The sequence below is a fragment of the Pezoporus occidentalis genome, unplaced genomic scaffold, assembly GCF_034315485.1.
Source record: "Pezoporus occidentalis ecotype Australia unplaced genomic scaffold, CSIRO_AGI_Poc_V1 ctg42, whole genome shotgun sequence".
Classification (NCBI taxonomy): Eukaryota; Metazoa; Chordata; class Aves; order Psittaciformes; family Psittacidae; genus Pezoporus; species Pezoporus occidentalis.
In genome coordinates, this window is record NW_026915747.1 from 3,532,116 (window position 1) to 3,547,481 (window position 15,366).

Sequence of the window (15,366 nt, forward strand, 5' to 3'; positions counted from 1 at the left end):
TACAGATTGTGCTCATGCTCCTCAGTGAGCATTTTCTTTTAGACTCTCTAATTACCAAATGAGTCCATGGAGGGGTTCCAGAGTATTATCCTGAAGGGCACACATCACATAAAAACTGCTAGGAGTGGAAAATGTGACCCAACAGATCACTCTGGGAAATGGAAGAAAAATAATCTCAAAGTCTGGACACAGTCAGGAGCTTGGCAACTGCATGAGCTGCTCTGCTCCCAAAAGTTCAGTAAAGAAAATGCTGAGAATAGGAAAGCCCATGCATTACACAGAAGTTCCCTGCAAATGTTAACTCATTAACATATATACATAGGTGCGGTTATGAAGCAGTTAATTCAAAGGATTCATCAATAATCAAATGTATTAGAAGATTCAGACTAAAATGTTAACCAGCACAAAGGTTCGTAAATCTATAAAAAGGGCTGTTATATTCTGGACAGTCAAGATATCCCACAGATTATTCTTCAGAATGAACCTAAATGCTATTGTTACTCACAATGTTAACACTACAACATTAGATGGCAATGACTGGCTACTGTAATTAGCAGTTTCTCTCATCCTCACTTCCAATCTCCTAGCCATTGAAGACCATCTGAATGGAGCTATGTGTAATTATTAACATTTTAAACCGGATTTTTATGCATCATTTTAAGAACTCAATCGAAACTCTCTTTTCTTCCACATGCATTCTTCATGAGGAGCATTTAAAGCCACTACTGGGATCTAGGATCTTCCAAGCCTACCCTAGGACCTTTCTCTCCTGGTATCCATGTTGATTCCACAAAAGCTGTTTTCACACAAACCTCTCCTTTATTTTTTTTCTTAAACCACTCAGCACTGTTGGGACTCAGCATCTGTATCTCAATGACACTTTCAACACTTCTCTCTACAGCTGTTCTATCACATTACGTGGGAATCTGTGCAGAGCTCTGTATCCTATTCTCCACTGCCCAGTAAAGCAATTTATTTGGTCATTCATGAAGTTTTCCTGTGTCACATTAGTACGAGCCAAAACTTCCAAATGCTTCACTAATTGTTAAAAAGGGGAAGGCCCTACCCCTTCCCAAAGATATGCGCATATGCCATAGCCATGTGCAAAAAGAGGTGCTGGCACTAGAGACCCACAGGCAGTGCCCTATGCTCTGCACTCTCCTACACCTCACAGGAACACAGTGATGGAGATCATAATTTCTGGTCCTTCATATCTCTAGCAATAGCTCTGAGCACAAATCCCACCGTGGTCCTCACTTTCCCCACCCAATCTTTCCTACATAGAAATGAAGTGGTGTTTCCCACAGGATATTCTAGTTCGTGTGAGCTGATGTTTGCGGATAAAGTACAGACAAAAGAGAGGCCAAAAGATTCCCGAATTCCATTCAGCTACACATCTGTCTTGTCCAAATACACATATTTGGTTTTTAGGAAGAGTAAGCCACAGCCCTGAGGGGAAATACCTGCTAACGACCCAACTCACGTTTTCGTGTTTCATGTGTTTCAGGAGGCGCAGCTCTCGGTAGGCGCGTTTGGCAAAGAGTTCAGACTGAAATGGGCGGTACAACTTCTTAATGGCCACTTTGGTACCACTTCTTCCATCCACGGCTGAGCTTTAAAGGGAAAAGGAAGAGCTTCGTGAGCAAGGGTTGAAACGAGGCCGCATCCTGCCCGCGCTGCCCAGCACTCGGCCAGGGGCCTGTGCAGCCTCCCTGGCCCAGGGAGAGGACCACCGTGCCTGCAGCATCCTGCATCTATAGTTTCATTCGTTTAAGAGGCTGCCAGGCCCTGCGATGAAAAGTAGCCAATTTTCAAAGGCTTTAAAGAGGAACATCTGGGGAGAAAAAAAAAAAAAAAAAAAAAGCAGAAGGGAAAGAAAAGTTGAAAACCCGCAAACTCCACAGACCCAGCACCGACACAAACCCAGTCCTGGTGTCCCGTCCCAAGGACCCGCACCCCGGGCTCTGGGGACGCTGTGTTCAGCGGGCAGCACTACTCGGGAAGGGCAGAGCAGCGCCCCGGGCTCTGCTTGCTCCGGTACAGGAGCCGTGTGCCGGGCAGCGGTCCGCAGCCGGCTGCGCCGCGCAGGGCTGCGCTCCCCCGGCTGCGCTGCCCGGACCTGCTGGGGGCAGCCAGGTGGGCAGCGGGGCCGGGCCAGGAGCAACAACCGGGAAAGTTGTCAGGGAACAACGCGAGCCAGGCAGCGGCGGCACGGGACCAGCGTCCCCCCGGGCAGAGGCCACCGCGGCGCCCGCCGCCCCTTCACCCCGCCCGGGTGTCCCGCCCCGTCCCGCCGCGCTGCGCTCACCAGACGGCTCCGTAGGCGCCGGAGCCCACCGGCTGCAGGTCCCGGTAGCGGTCCCGCACTTCCCAGAGGGTCTTGGTGACCTCCTGCCGGTAGAAGCCGTTCTTGGGGGAGGACATGGCGCCGCGGCCCCCCGCCGACAAAGAGCCCGGGCGGGGGGGGAACGGGAGCGGCCAGCGCCGCCGAGCCGGGCTGGGGCGAGGGGCCGGGCTTGAGCGAACGGCACCTCCTCCAGCCTCGCCGGGCGGCCCGCCCGCCTCACAGCTGCCCAGAGGGGCCGGGGCCGGGGCCGGGGCCGGCGGTCCCACCCACTGGGCCCCGGCACCTGGAGCTGTTCCGAGGCCGGGCCCGACCTCAGCGCCCTGGGGACAGCACAGCGAGTCCCGGCGGGGGAGCAGGTGCCGAGGCTCCCGCCGCCCCCCCCGCCCTTTGCCGTGGAGCTGGAAGCCGTCCTGTGCCCGCCCTGCTCCGCGAGGGTGCACGCCGCGGTGTGGAGCCTGGCTCTGGGTCCGATAAGATAAACCGGGTGTTAATGGCAGTGTTAACCAAAGGACGGGGCTGTCGGTGGTGAGGGCTGGGAGTACAAAGGAGGGCTTTCAGGTGACCTTTGCACGAAGGCGTGCAGCTGAGGGCTTCCCGGTTCGTCCTGGGGTCAGCCCCCAAGTTTCAACAGTATTTCATCTAGTTACATGGGAACAGGCACACACTGGATCCAGTTGCTCAGAGCAGGCAGTCCCGTGCATGGTTCCTGCAACACCAAGCAGTTCAAGCAGCCTGGAACAACTGCGATGCTGGAGTACTGAGGACAGCCACCTCCGCGGTACCCCTGCAGTAAACAGGCCTGGGCCGGCACATGTAAAGCAAAGCCCTGCTTTGAAAAATGTTGTGTGTGTGTTCTCCGTGTGAATGTAATTAAAGTTCTTGTCCTTCAGGGCCTGGTAAAGCCTTTGTTTTGTCTGACTTCACCCCTGAGCAATGTTGCTGAGGTTAGATAATTCAGACCTGCTGTCACTACGGTTCAATTTGTGGCTTAGCTCAAAAGAGGCAATCTGGCCAAGTTTCGTTGTGCCTGATGCCTTTATGGTAGTTGCTATGGGCCCAAACCATTTTGTGCCTGGCTGCTGAATGTCGAAGAGCTGCCCTGCCCTCCGTTCTCATGGTGTTTACGTGTGGGGTACAGGAGGAACAGGGAACACCCCACAGCTGTGTTCCAGGGCTGCTCCGTACCTTAGCAAGAATGGAAAGTAACCTCACGACGTTCGGCTGGTGGTGCAGGACTCATGTCAGGTGATAGGTTAATGGCACACTTGTGCTCTTAAAATCCACTGCCCCAGCAGATTTTTTGTTTGAAATTTATGGCATCTCTTTTATGCTGTGTTTGCCACTCAGACGATGGCTGGAGCGAAACGTGGTACGGGCAGGGCGAAGGATAGAGTGGCTTCCACTCAGTTTTGAGCCAGTCCATTGGTTAAATTACTTTTAATGAGAAATATATCTGTTTCTAATGCACTAAGCATTAGTTCTGCTTTTGATCTCTCACTTACTTTTCCTCTGTCCAGTTGTGACAAACTGATGCTTTCTTACTGCTTGCTTTTTATGAGGCAGAAAGTAGCTGATTTTGATACAGTAGGTGAAAGTACTAACCCAGCAGCAAGACAACATCACCCTTGTGCAGAAGCTGAGGCTACTACAGAGCAACTTCTGTAAGATACTTTAAATGCATTGACAAAGTTGGCCAGTGCTGGTTTTCCCATGTTTTTTCTTCATAAGAGTGTTTAAGTTTTCTTTGCTATAGAAGGATGAGGTAGCAGTGTAGATCAAATAGAAGACCACCTTTCCCTATCAGGTCACAAATACAGCAGACGAACTGATAATGAAAAGGTTAGGAAATCTGCACTGCTGTAACAAGGGAAGCTTTATGTAATAAAACCATTGAAATTGTCTATGAAGGGAGTGAGCTGAGAAACCTGGATCCACCCACAGCTGATAGATCTCACAGCACCACCACAAAAGGCATGAGCTTTAGCATCCTGCTAGGCTCGGCTGGATACAGGCTGATGTGTTTTCCCAAGACAACCTGTTGCAATGATAGTTACAGGATACTATGGCTGTATCTTATCCCAAGCATTGTGTGCTTGACAGGGTAAATTATAAAAGCAATGCTGTCAGATGTTTTTGCTTTTGGCATATGTTTATTTTGAAGTTGACAGAACAAAAAGGGACCTTCTGCAGAGATCATGAATGACAGATAGTAAATGTATTAGTGATACAAAATACCACTTTCCTATGCCCATCCCATAAAGGGAAGCTTGGCAAGGTTGATACCAGGTAGAAACTTTCATTTTGATACCTTTATTGGGCTTTTTAAGGGCCATCTTTCAATGTGTTGGAAGGTTGCCATCAGCTGCAAAGCACATGAGGCGGATGGGGTGCATGCAGTACCCTTTCTAATCCCTCCAGGGGCTCAGTTCACACTCCAGCCTGGATGTGAGGCTTCGGTGCTGGAGCAGGAGGTCCACAAGAGAGCAGTAAGAAAGCTAACCACATTTTCCTGAGAAATTCCGTGTGTACAGAGTCTGGTGAGGGAGTTTGATGGCAACGCTGCTCATAGCAAACTGGATTAGCAGTGATAAAGTGGCACAGCTTAGTTTGCCAGGAGCCTTACTGCAGGGCAAAGGAGGGGCATCTGCATGAGCAGGGAGGGGGACTGGGACCTTGATCCTGAGTCCAGGCACAGGCAATGTGGATTTGACTGGGAGAAAGCAGGAGATCATACAAAATGCTTGGAAAAATTAAGCATCTTCCCACCATTCTGCCTGTTCATCTCAGTAAGATGTCTTTTCACACAGTCATTTTATTCCTGTTACACTAATTCATTTATGAACGATTTAGTTCTGTAAAACATACCTTACATGTCAACAAAGTCCTGCTGAATTGTCAAAAGCTAGTTCTTATAATGTTATTTTTTTTAACCAGCTTTCTATATCCCCACATTCAAACAATGCTCTGACCTTGTCTGCTTAGATGGGTTGCTGCAGAGGAAGTAAGTCCATTTTATTTATTATAAGAAGTAAAGCTTAAATTAAACCTTAGTTTTCATCTGAAATACTCCCATGCTGTGCTGTCCCCACCCTTCCCCACTGGAGCCGCTGCCAACTATTCTGCAACTTCTCTGTTTGTCTCTCTGCCCCTTGCGCAGGATGCTTCAGTTCCAGTCGCTGTGACACGGAGCACCCCGGGCACCTTGCCATGCCGCGGGAGCACTTGACCAGCAGCAGGAAGGAATGAACAGGCACCACCTAAGTGGTGCTTCGAAAAAGAGTAATTATTCTGTAAACTGTCCACTTCATTTGTTCAAGAGGTCGAGTGTGATCTTACCAAGTAACTATTCACTACCCCATTATTCCTGCTTGCTGGAATTGGTGGAGGAAGAGAGGCTATGTATAAACCAGCAGCTTTTAACACTCTCCTAACTCTTTTCTTCTCAGAGCCTGCCTGAAGGTCATCTTCATACTAATTCCTACAATACACTGCAGGAGTTTAGTTTTTAAACTATCACAGATTACTGCAGTCTGAGATGCTACTGTGCACAGATAGAACTAGACTTGTGTTGAAGAGTTTCCCAACTTCAGTGCAAAAATCATACAAAAGGAGTGTTAGTGAATTATCACCGATTGACAGCTTTTCTTATTTGTCACTATGTAGTTATGCGTATCACCCATTTAAATCACCAAAACTTGATGGTACTCTAATTCCATCCTTCCCATCCTCCTTAACGTTGCCTTCAATTGTTGCATTTCCATCTTGAGAGAGCTGGACAGGACAGGAGTATGGCGTGTCATTTTACACAGAACATAAAGTAACTAGGCTTTATTCTTGATTTGAGCCTTTGAGCTCTATTATAAAATGAGTATGAAATATGAATATATTATCTTAGTGCTAATCTACATGATATTACTCTATAAGGATCAGAGTATGGCTCAGTGGAGGCTGCCAATTACAGCAGATTTGTTGTGTATTTGTCTCAGGGCTACCACTGGGATTTGGTATTTCAATAGTGATCAGTGTTGCTTGTGATCAAATTGGAACCTAAAAGGACTGGCTAAAATCTCTGTGCTATGGTGCATGTCTTAATTTGTGACTATAATTGAAGCTGGGAGACTATGTAAATGTGAAATGAAGCATTTCAATGCATGCAAGATTGAAGCCTAATTGAACAGTTTCGCTCATTATGTAGACATTTCCTGTGTAATGGATTAAGTGTCAGATTGGTTGGAAGATCAGTGTTTGCACAGGGAACTCACAACATATTCCCTCCTTTTAGCAAAAACTTAGACCCTTTTAGGCATATCAGTTCAATACTTCATCTTGCAGCAGCAGGTCAGTGGCAGCTACGCTGGCACAGCTTTCTGGGTCTCTTGGTACTAATCCCTTAAAAGCCCTTTCTGCTTTTTGCCTAGTCTCATAAATTAATGACACTTGGTGCTCTCACTTGTGCAAATGTGTTGATTTTCTGAGGACCTGCTTTGGAGAGTCGTGCTCTATCCATGAACACTAGCAGCACAATTCACACTTAAAGGGAAACAAGCGGCTGCTTTTAAAACAGAGGTGTTGCTATTAATTCCTTCCTAAGAAGACTGATGTTGCCAAGGCTGAATTCATTTCTTCTGCTGCCAAAGGACATCACTTACCCAATTTACAACGTGAGACTTAAATCTTTACCACAGCTCATCTGTCAGGGGTACTTGGGCCAAGGGAGCAATGTACATTGTAAATGTAGCAAAGAATACTTCAGTAATTTGTGCCTGCAACTGAATGTGGTGCTTTTTGAACGGAGTCATCTTTGACCAGGTCCCCAGGGTCAGGAAGGTAGAGGTCTGCTTTCTTGTTACGATCCAGGAGAACATGTGACAGGAAGAAAGGAAGGAAGTGGCTTTTGTATTGACTCCTCACCACCTCTGTCAGAGTGTTTTTGCTGTCAGTGTTTTGCCCTTGAAAGGGTTGTTCCCCCCCCCCCATCCCCAGGGTTAGCTCTCTGTTTCAGATCCTGCAGTGCACTGACCCTCCTTCCCTCTTGCTTTCATCTTTGCACCACATCAAAAACATGCCAAGAGCACTAATGGGAATTCTGCAACAATGCTGTCTAATTAATGGCTCTTGACCTACTGGAGCATGATAGATTTTTTCATGTATCAGTGTTGATTACCTAATTTCCTATTATTTCCCCCCTATAAATTCCCCAAATTATTAGCATCCCTGTTGTTTTATACTTGGGTAGCCACTTTGTGTGTTCTGGGAGGAGGGAATTCTGTGTATGGCACATCATACCCTCTGATGCTGTGCTTTTATTCTGAACCATCCTTGGGGTTTTTTTTGTTCCATAAGTACATTATAAATTAGAGATTTCTTTACTCTTGTCTTTCTTTCTGCTTTGGTTGTGGCATTTCAACTTCCTGCTTCAGCGCTGATGAGGTAGAGAGCTTAAAAAAAGAAAATGCAGATTTTAAAAGAAGCATAGTGTATACTTATGCTTGTCAAAAGATTGAGATGTATGCAAAAGACTTCCCTTTTGTGAGACCTTCTGCTTCCAGTGATGATAAAATTACTGTACTTGGGGTTGCACATAACACTGATTATAGAGCGAGACAACAAATACTGGAAGTGATTTCTATTCAGTAGGTGGAGGGACAACAAACCCTTGGGACAGAAAGCTGGAATTAGGTAAATTTAGATTAGAAGTAAATTGCTAACAATGAGAGCAATTAACCAGAGCAAGCCCTTGCAGAGCTGTATTCCTCCCCAGAGTCACCTCCTCCTCTAGCGCTGCCCAGCTCTGCTCCTGTGAGCATCCCTTCTGTGCTTCACAGGTGTTCAGGGATGATAAACACCCTGATTTAGTGTGGGCTAAAACCTGTTTGAGGACAGCAGGACTAAAACCTGCTCTCCTCAAACGTACATGCACTGTGTGGAGTACCTACAAAAGCACGATGGTAATAATGAAGGTAAGAGTGGTGTCAGATTAAAACCCTACAGTTTAAGTGGGCTCCACTATGAGTTTTGCAAGTAAAATCTTGGCCACCTAAACAATGCCATCATTACAGACATTTTTAGAAAATATTATTTTCTACAATTAAAATTCTCATTTTTATATTTTTATTCTGTAAAATTTACTTTTAAGTAATCTGCCCTACAGGTTCACCGAGCCTGACAAAGCCCTCACTCCCAGCTGCTTACCCCTGTTCTCCTGTTTGTGTTGATTGACAAATGGGGTTTTTCCATCTGTGTTCCAATGATAAGCATTGTTAGTGCTAAGCCTTCCACCTTTCTGTCCCAGTGGGGTACTAGCTTTCCAATTACCCTGTCCTGCTGCTGCAAACTGATAGCATTACCACATTGCAGTCCTGCATTAAAGGACCATGCAGGAGCTGCTTACATGCTCTAGAAAAATACTTTAATTAGTGGCTTTTGAGGTCTAAGAAATTGCCTCCATTTTGAAAATCCAGGAAAAAGATGCCTCTCTCCCTGCTGCCTTTCTTGACATTAAAATTAGATGATTTATGGGGTTTGATGGCATTTAATTAAAAATAGCTGAGTTTTTGTTAGCCACTACTGTCACCTTTGATTAGCTTGACTGTGGCTATGACCGTATTCTTCCTACATAATTTATCACCTTTATTTAGAAAAGCTGCATCTTTGAATGCAAAAGGAAATATTCAGAGCAGGATTCAGAGTTGCCATAACACATTTTGGAGTTGATATAAAACTTTCTTTCCACCTCAAGTAGCAGAGCCATGGCAAGAGCAGACCATCTGGTCTTCGCCTACCACAGAGTTTTACACATCCTTTGAAACATGTGGTGACGGCCACCCTCATAGCCAGGAAACCAGATTAAACAAATGATGGGACAAATCCCACACTAAATTAATTATCACTGGATGCAGGAGGCTTTTGTGAAATCGCTTTATTTCATGCTTGCCCTTCCAGCTGGAATAGAGCTACAGGGCAGGCTGGCATGCTCATCATCAGAATTCAGAGAAAATAAAACACTGTTCTACTAACTGGTAAGCAAACAAATGACAAATACATATTTAAGACATGATTAAGTGATTAATTTCATTATGTAGCCAGGGAAGTAAGTTAAAGATTTATAACCTTTTCACCTGTTTCAGTCAGCATGAAATTCAGTTGTTGCAAGGTCATTACAGGTCTCACCCAGCTTTGCAGAAAGGCAATGCTTACTTCTATTTCTCAAAGGAGACAATTGATCCTGTGTCAAATACCTCTAAAAAATCAAAGTTCTTGGACGTCATTTTTTTTTAAATCTGTTTATTAAGAAAAAGTTTCCCTTTTACATAGAAAAGATACAGAGGAAGGTAAATAAATGCAGCAGAATTCATGTAACGGCTGTACAACTGAATCTTAACGCCAGCAGTTGAAGAAAACCTAACTATAAAAAAGCCACCTCCAAAATGAGACTGACAGAGCAAGAACAAGACAAAAATGAACAATATTGAACAACTGTGAAACACAAGTACGTAGGACACAGCCAGTACACCACAAGTGGCCTCATGTCAAAGGATATTCCTGCTTCAGTATTATGCCTTCAATGGGGAAATCAGATAAATGCAGTGCTTTAACAGAATCTCAGTATCTGGTTTATCCTACAATTTATTACGTAATTTCCCAACTTTTCAGAGCTGGAAAGCCCTTAAAATTTTTCATAAAAAGAAGCTGATGAGATGGATATTTTGTTTTTCACAAAAGAAAAGAAAACTGAAATTCTCTTTTGTTGTCATGTCTTCCAATGGCAATTATTACATTATTTTTCCCAAGGATTAGGTGAAGGAAAGTAAGACAATGAAGAACACTGAATTCAAAGCTGTGAACTGAACTGAGTACTCTTGCACTTCCACCTGTGACAGCCTTTGTTGAAACTTGCAGAAGACCACAGAGATCTGCCACATTGCCTTCAGGGTACCTTACTGTAGAGGTGGGCAGATCCACCTGCACTCCACCGATGGCACGGCTGGAATACTATCAGGGAATAAAATCATCTCACAAACACATCTTGCGTGGATTAAAGAATACACATGAGGAAAAGAATGAGCACAGACACTTGGATGGCAACAGAAGACAAAGATTTATTTTTACTGACTTTCAACTGGTGTTAAGATTGCTTGAGAGACATCCAGTAAATTTGTAAGACCACCACAGATATGGCTACATATGCATACTGCGTCTATCTTGCTACCACGCCCTCCCTCATAAAGGCACTAACTATAAATAATAGGAAAACAGACGAAATGCCAGAAGAAAAAAGGACTGCTTGTATGAACATCTATGCTTATGTTTGATACATTCATGCTTTAAATGTACAATTTTAAAATTAATTTAAAAAGTCACATTTATTTTGGCAATACAATTGATAAAATGGAACATGCAGAACACAGCTCGACAGAACTCAGTGCATAATTTTGTCAGAATGAAGTAGTTCTTTGTCACCCTTTGTGAGTTGGGAATACATTCTTATTACAAGGCAGAAAACCCCCACCCAAGCCAGACAACATCTGGCTTCTGTATGTAATGCATCTGCTTTTCCACATCTTCTCCAACATCTTTGGATAGCAGAATCTATGTCTGACCACAGGTGAAATTGTATGGTTATATTTTAACAGTCTTCATAGTGCAGCAAGGCAAGACGGAGCTGCCTGTATTCACTGTTCTATCTCCAGGCTATCCATTTTTAAGTCAGGGGGTTTAAAGCTGATCACTTCTTCATAGGTAAGTTCTGCAGAGAGGACGTGAAGGAGAGAATTAGGTGATATCCTCCCCAAAAGAAAAATATTCCAGACAAAACAGTTCTATGGATACATGTGATTTGTAGTTTGTATTACCAGCCTTTTTAGAGGTGGGATCCAAAACCAGAATAAATTCACTAGGAATCCTTCTGTTAACCTCAGTTACAAATTAGACCCACAAATACTGTTATTGTACAACATGTCTTTCCCCTTCAGCTAATTACTAAAACACAGGCCCTGAAATGGAAACATCAATTGTGCTGTCAGATGACCTGCCAAAATGACGCAATAAAAGACAAAATGCAATGGGAAATGGAAGCTTTAAAAGCACCCGAACAGGTTGTAAAATGTACACTTTTAACTGCAGAGAATGTTCTTTATCATCTCCAGTCAATTGCCTTTAACATAAATCATTTGCAATTCTGTGCTAATGCCTTAGGATCTAGGTTTTGCAGTTTTTTTATGCTTTATTGTGACTAACTTAATTTTGAGGTCCTCTGAAAGAAAGAGTATTTTGTCCCAGAAGCATGTAACAATCCTATTTTCATCAAGAGCTTAGCTAGAATGCATGGATCCTCTGCCATTTTATCCTGCTTTAGGAACAGCCCTTCATCTTTTCATGCTGGCAGTCATGCACTGTTTTGCGCCTTGCACAGTAATGGAGCGTGTCGCCAGCAGCTACCCCCTATGTAATTTCTCTACTTAGATACTGTATTTTAAGGACCAAATCCTGTTCATGCATAAGTATATGGCTAACAATGCGTTACTCCAGGTTCTGTTTTCCAAACAGCAATGTTTAAATATCAAACTAATGCCTATTAGCTTGTTTATTAAACAGATCTAAACCAGCTGCTATACCTGCAAATGGACCTAGCACTCTAAAAAGCATGTAAAAATCTAAGACTGAAATGTTGCTTATGCTCTGGTTCTGTTATGCTGTAGTCCTGTGCATGGTGACCAGCGTGCTAGCTACAGTGGAAGATTTCTCTGAAAGAAATCCTGTGTGCAGAGCCCCTGAGGTGGAAGGATTCACGAGGTGACTCAGTGACTGACTTGCAGCTATTAAATAGCATTTGGTCACAGGCAGCCAGCAGGAGCTAGAGTGGTCCTGACTGAGCTCAGAGGAAGCCAGCGACCTCACAAATCGGACCCATGGAACTGTATTAGAAAGTACTCTTGCTGGCTGTGCACTGTATATTTATGAAGCTCCTTACCCGGTTCTTGTGCCACCTACTCAGCAGAGAGTACAGATGCTACACTGAGATACGTGCAACTGGAGCAACAGCTAAAGAGACAGTGCACAGCATTCAACTCTGAATATCTATCTTACTCCCAGCCTCTAAAATGTGAAATATTTTCTAACTGATTAAACATGGCAGAAAGAAATCTATGAGCTTGGGCTGCAAGCCTCAGCAGTGTGCAGTGGAGGCCAGAGAATCTCTTAACTGCATCATCACGTGTAAGACAAAGTATCTGAAATCTCATTTTGCTTTGGGGCTCGGTCCCTCTTGGGATCAAGTGCCACTGACTTTTAATTTGAAGAAAAAAAGAGGAAAAACAGACATCTTGAGAAACTGGGTCATTATTTCATCAATAATACAAACATTTATGCAGATGGTCGCCTTTCACATCATCTTACTTAAACGTGGCACATACTCTGCTTGAAAATAAAATGTGGCTTGAAGATAAAATATGGCCAAGAGGAAGAGCTGCACGTCCTGTGCCAGTATTGAGATTTTTGCTTCAGGCCTCCCCCCCCTGCCCCCCGTATAAAGGAAGAATTTGACCTGTAGTTCCAGCTAGGACAGTGCTGTAGAAAAATATGATACTGTCCTTCCTAGGGAATTCACCTCCGCATGCTCAGTTTGGTTCATGAAGTGTTAAGCTGAAATTGTTCCTGAAATAATTTCAGCGGAGTTTCGTCACAAACAGAAATCAGCTGCATGACTCGGAAATTGTTAAACTTTCCTGTTAAAGACTCAGTCAACTGAAAGAGTAGCAGAAAACAAATCACCCATTTGTAAGTACAGCAGCAAACTGAACATGCCTCTCAATAAACAAGATGTATGGGCAGTGCTGTATGCTGCCAGGTTTTGCAGAGCAGAGGAGAGCATGTGTAAGGAATAAGTGATACCAGCCAATCCTTCTTCTTTGTACAGACACAGTAAGCTTCTAGGAAACCCTTTTCAGGGCTCTAGCAGGTTGCTTTATTGTAGAGACCCATGACCTCGCTTCTATCTTTCTTTAAGATGTATTTGCTGTATTTAACCTGCTTGTCTGTCCTGCAATGCCCAGGATAAAACATGGTACAAATGGAAGGGTGTGAGACATGGGAGGTCAGCATTTTTCATGAGAAACCTACCCACTATACTAACACATTTTTATCAAACCTTTCTGGAGTAAAAGCTACAGAATATACAACTAGAAACAGAAGAATTTATTTTATAGAGCACATATTTCATCTTAAGCCGATGAAAGGACTTTACTGATAAACACGAACTATTAGTTTTCTAGAACATTACTCTCAATTTAAACTGTCGAGTAAGGAATTTTTAGCATAATATGTCCTCATTAGACAATGATGAAATTGAACTGTACTTTTCAGGGCACTTGCAAATTTAATGTTTAGCCACCTTACTTCTGTGATACTGTAGTGCAATATGATCATGATGCAAGCATGGAATTAACTAATAAAAGAAGGTTGTTGCTGTATTTCTCAAGGATGGGTTTGGGGATGACATTGTCAAGTAAAATCAATTTTTATCTCAAACAGGATCAATAGCATGGTTTATCTATTAATCCCAACTACCTGTCTATCTAACGAATGATCAACAAAATACATTTCTACATGGAAAATAATAATTTCTGGTTCTCAACAAAGCTAGACCAGAATCTCAAATAGTGCCACTTGCCCTAGGACACTTCAGCTGAAGATCCGATCAAGAAACTAAAAGCAAGACAGCATATATGGTGACCTGGTAACTAACATCAGCTTTTAGTTAAGCTTAAACATGCTATGGGGACCCTAGTGAGGAGATGATAGAAGGTGGGAGAGAAAGGGAGAGAGCAAAATCCAGAAAAACAACCCTTTCTACCTCTCCCCTCCCACAAGCACACATGGATTTATCTTTTTTTACCCTGAGGCTTAAGAATTCAAATTGCTTTGGTTAGAAACAGAGCAAACTGTTATTTCAGTAAGGTTTTGTTCTACTGCATGCATTAACTGACATGTAAACCTGTTACCTTTCCATTCATCTATGTTTCTCTCCTTATTCTCTATTGACTCATCATACACTTCAGCCTCAGGTTCATCATCTGGATCATGATACTGTACAAAGTATGGATGGGCAAGTGCTTCTGAGGCAGTAATTCTCTTATCGCTATCTAATATAAGCATCTTCTCAAGAAGATCTACAGCTAAGGGAAAAAGAGAAACATGGTTTGAAGCCAGAAGAGACCATCTGGAAATAAAAGAGAAGGCAACTGTGCACAGAGAATCTATTCTCACTCACCTGAAACACAGTTAACATTACCAGCAAACCCATAAAATTTAGGCAATGAAACAAATAAGTTTTGAAGATGTTATACCATGAGTACAATTTTCAGAGGTGAAGGAAGCTTCTGGTTTGCTTGTGGTATGCACAAAGGTTCATTATAGTCCGTTTGATATCTGATTCAGCTCTTCAAACATCCAAGGCCTTCATTTTGAAAAGATCTCTGTGTGCTTAAAGTTAGATATCCTGTGCTATGCATCATGTGCTTAACTTGACCCTGATCAGTACAAACTTAAGTGACTTAAAACTGTGATTCTGAGATTACACTTTTAATAAGCTGCAACAATGAAATCAGATGAAAACCCCAAAGCAACTTTACAGGATCCATCATAAAGCAAATATGTTTGAAGTTGACAGTTGCAGAATAATAGAAATGAGAGAAATCTGTAAGGCCAAAATTTGGTTTATATAGGAAGTTCGTAATTAGTACTTAAATATTATATAAAAATGATTTTTAGTGCTTTCATATAAGCACTGTCATGAATTTGCCTTAATATGTAGTGTGTATAAAAACAATTGCACAGAATCAGACCAAAAGCCTGCTTAGCCTCGTATCCTGTGTCCAACAATGGGTAATGTATTCCTAGGAAATAATACTCAAAAGGGTCATTCAAACAGCTATACTTCCCGGTATATTCTTCTGTTTGTCAGCAATTCAGCTCATGGCCTTCCTGAGCCAGAAGGGATGTCTCCAGTCTAGACTCCATGG

The 15,366-nt window shown here is 43.3% G+C and overlaps 2 protein-coding genes across 3 annotated transcripts in view; both read right to left on the bottom strand.

Annotated features, from left to right (window-relative positions):
• MAPK12 (mitogen-activated protein kinase 12) overlaps positions 1 to 2,524 on the bottom strand; it is a 32,424-nt gene extending 29,900 nt beyond the window's left edge. For both annotated transcript variants that reach the window (XM_062634236.1, XM_062634235.1), the window contains exons 1-2: positions 2,309 to 2,524; positions 1,484 to 1,613 (exon numbers count right to left, since the gene is read on the bottom strand). In XM_062634236.1, the coding sequence (XP_062490220.1) occupies positions 1,484 to 1,613; positions 2,309 to 2,424 (246 nt within the window). In that variant the 5' untranslated portion in view covers positions 2,425 to 2,524. The remainder of the gene's footprint in view (positions 1 to 1,483; positions 1,614 to 2,308) is intronic.
• Positions 2,525 to 10,426: 7,902 nt separating this feature from the next.
• Positions 10,427 to 15,366, bottom strand: part of MAPK11 (mitogen-activated protein kinase 11) — a 31,265-nt gene continuing 26,325 nt past the window's right edge. The window contains exons 11-12 of the mRNA XM_062634237.1: positions 14,347 to 14,520; positions 10,427 to 11,093 (exon numbers count right to left, since the gene is read on the bottom strand). Coding sequence (XP_062490221.1) covers positions 11,020 to 11,093; positions 14,347 to 14,520 — 248 coding nt within the window. The 3' untranslated portion in view covers positions 10,427 to 11,019. The remainder of the gene's footprint in view (positions 11,094 to 14,346; positions 14,521 to 15,366) is intronic.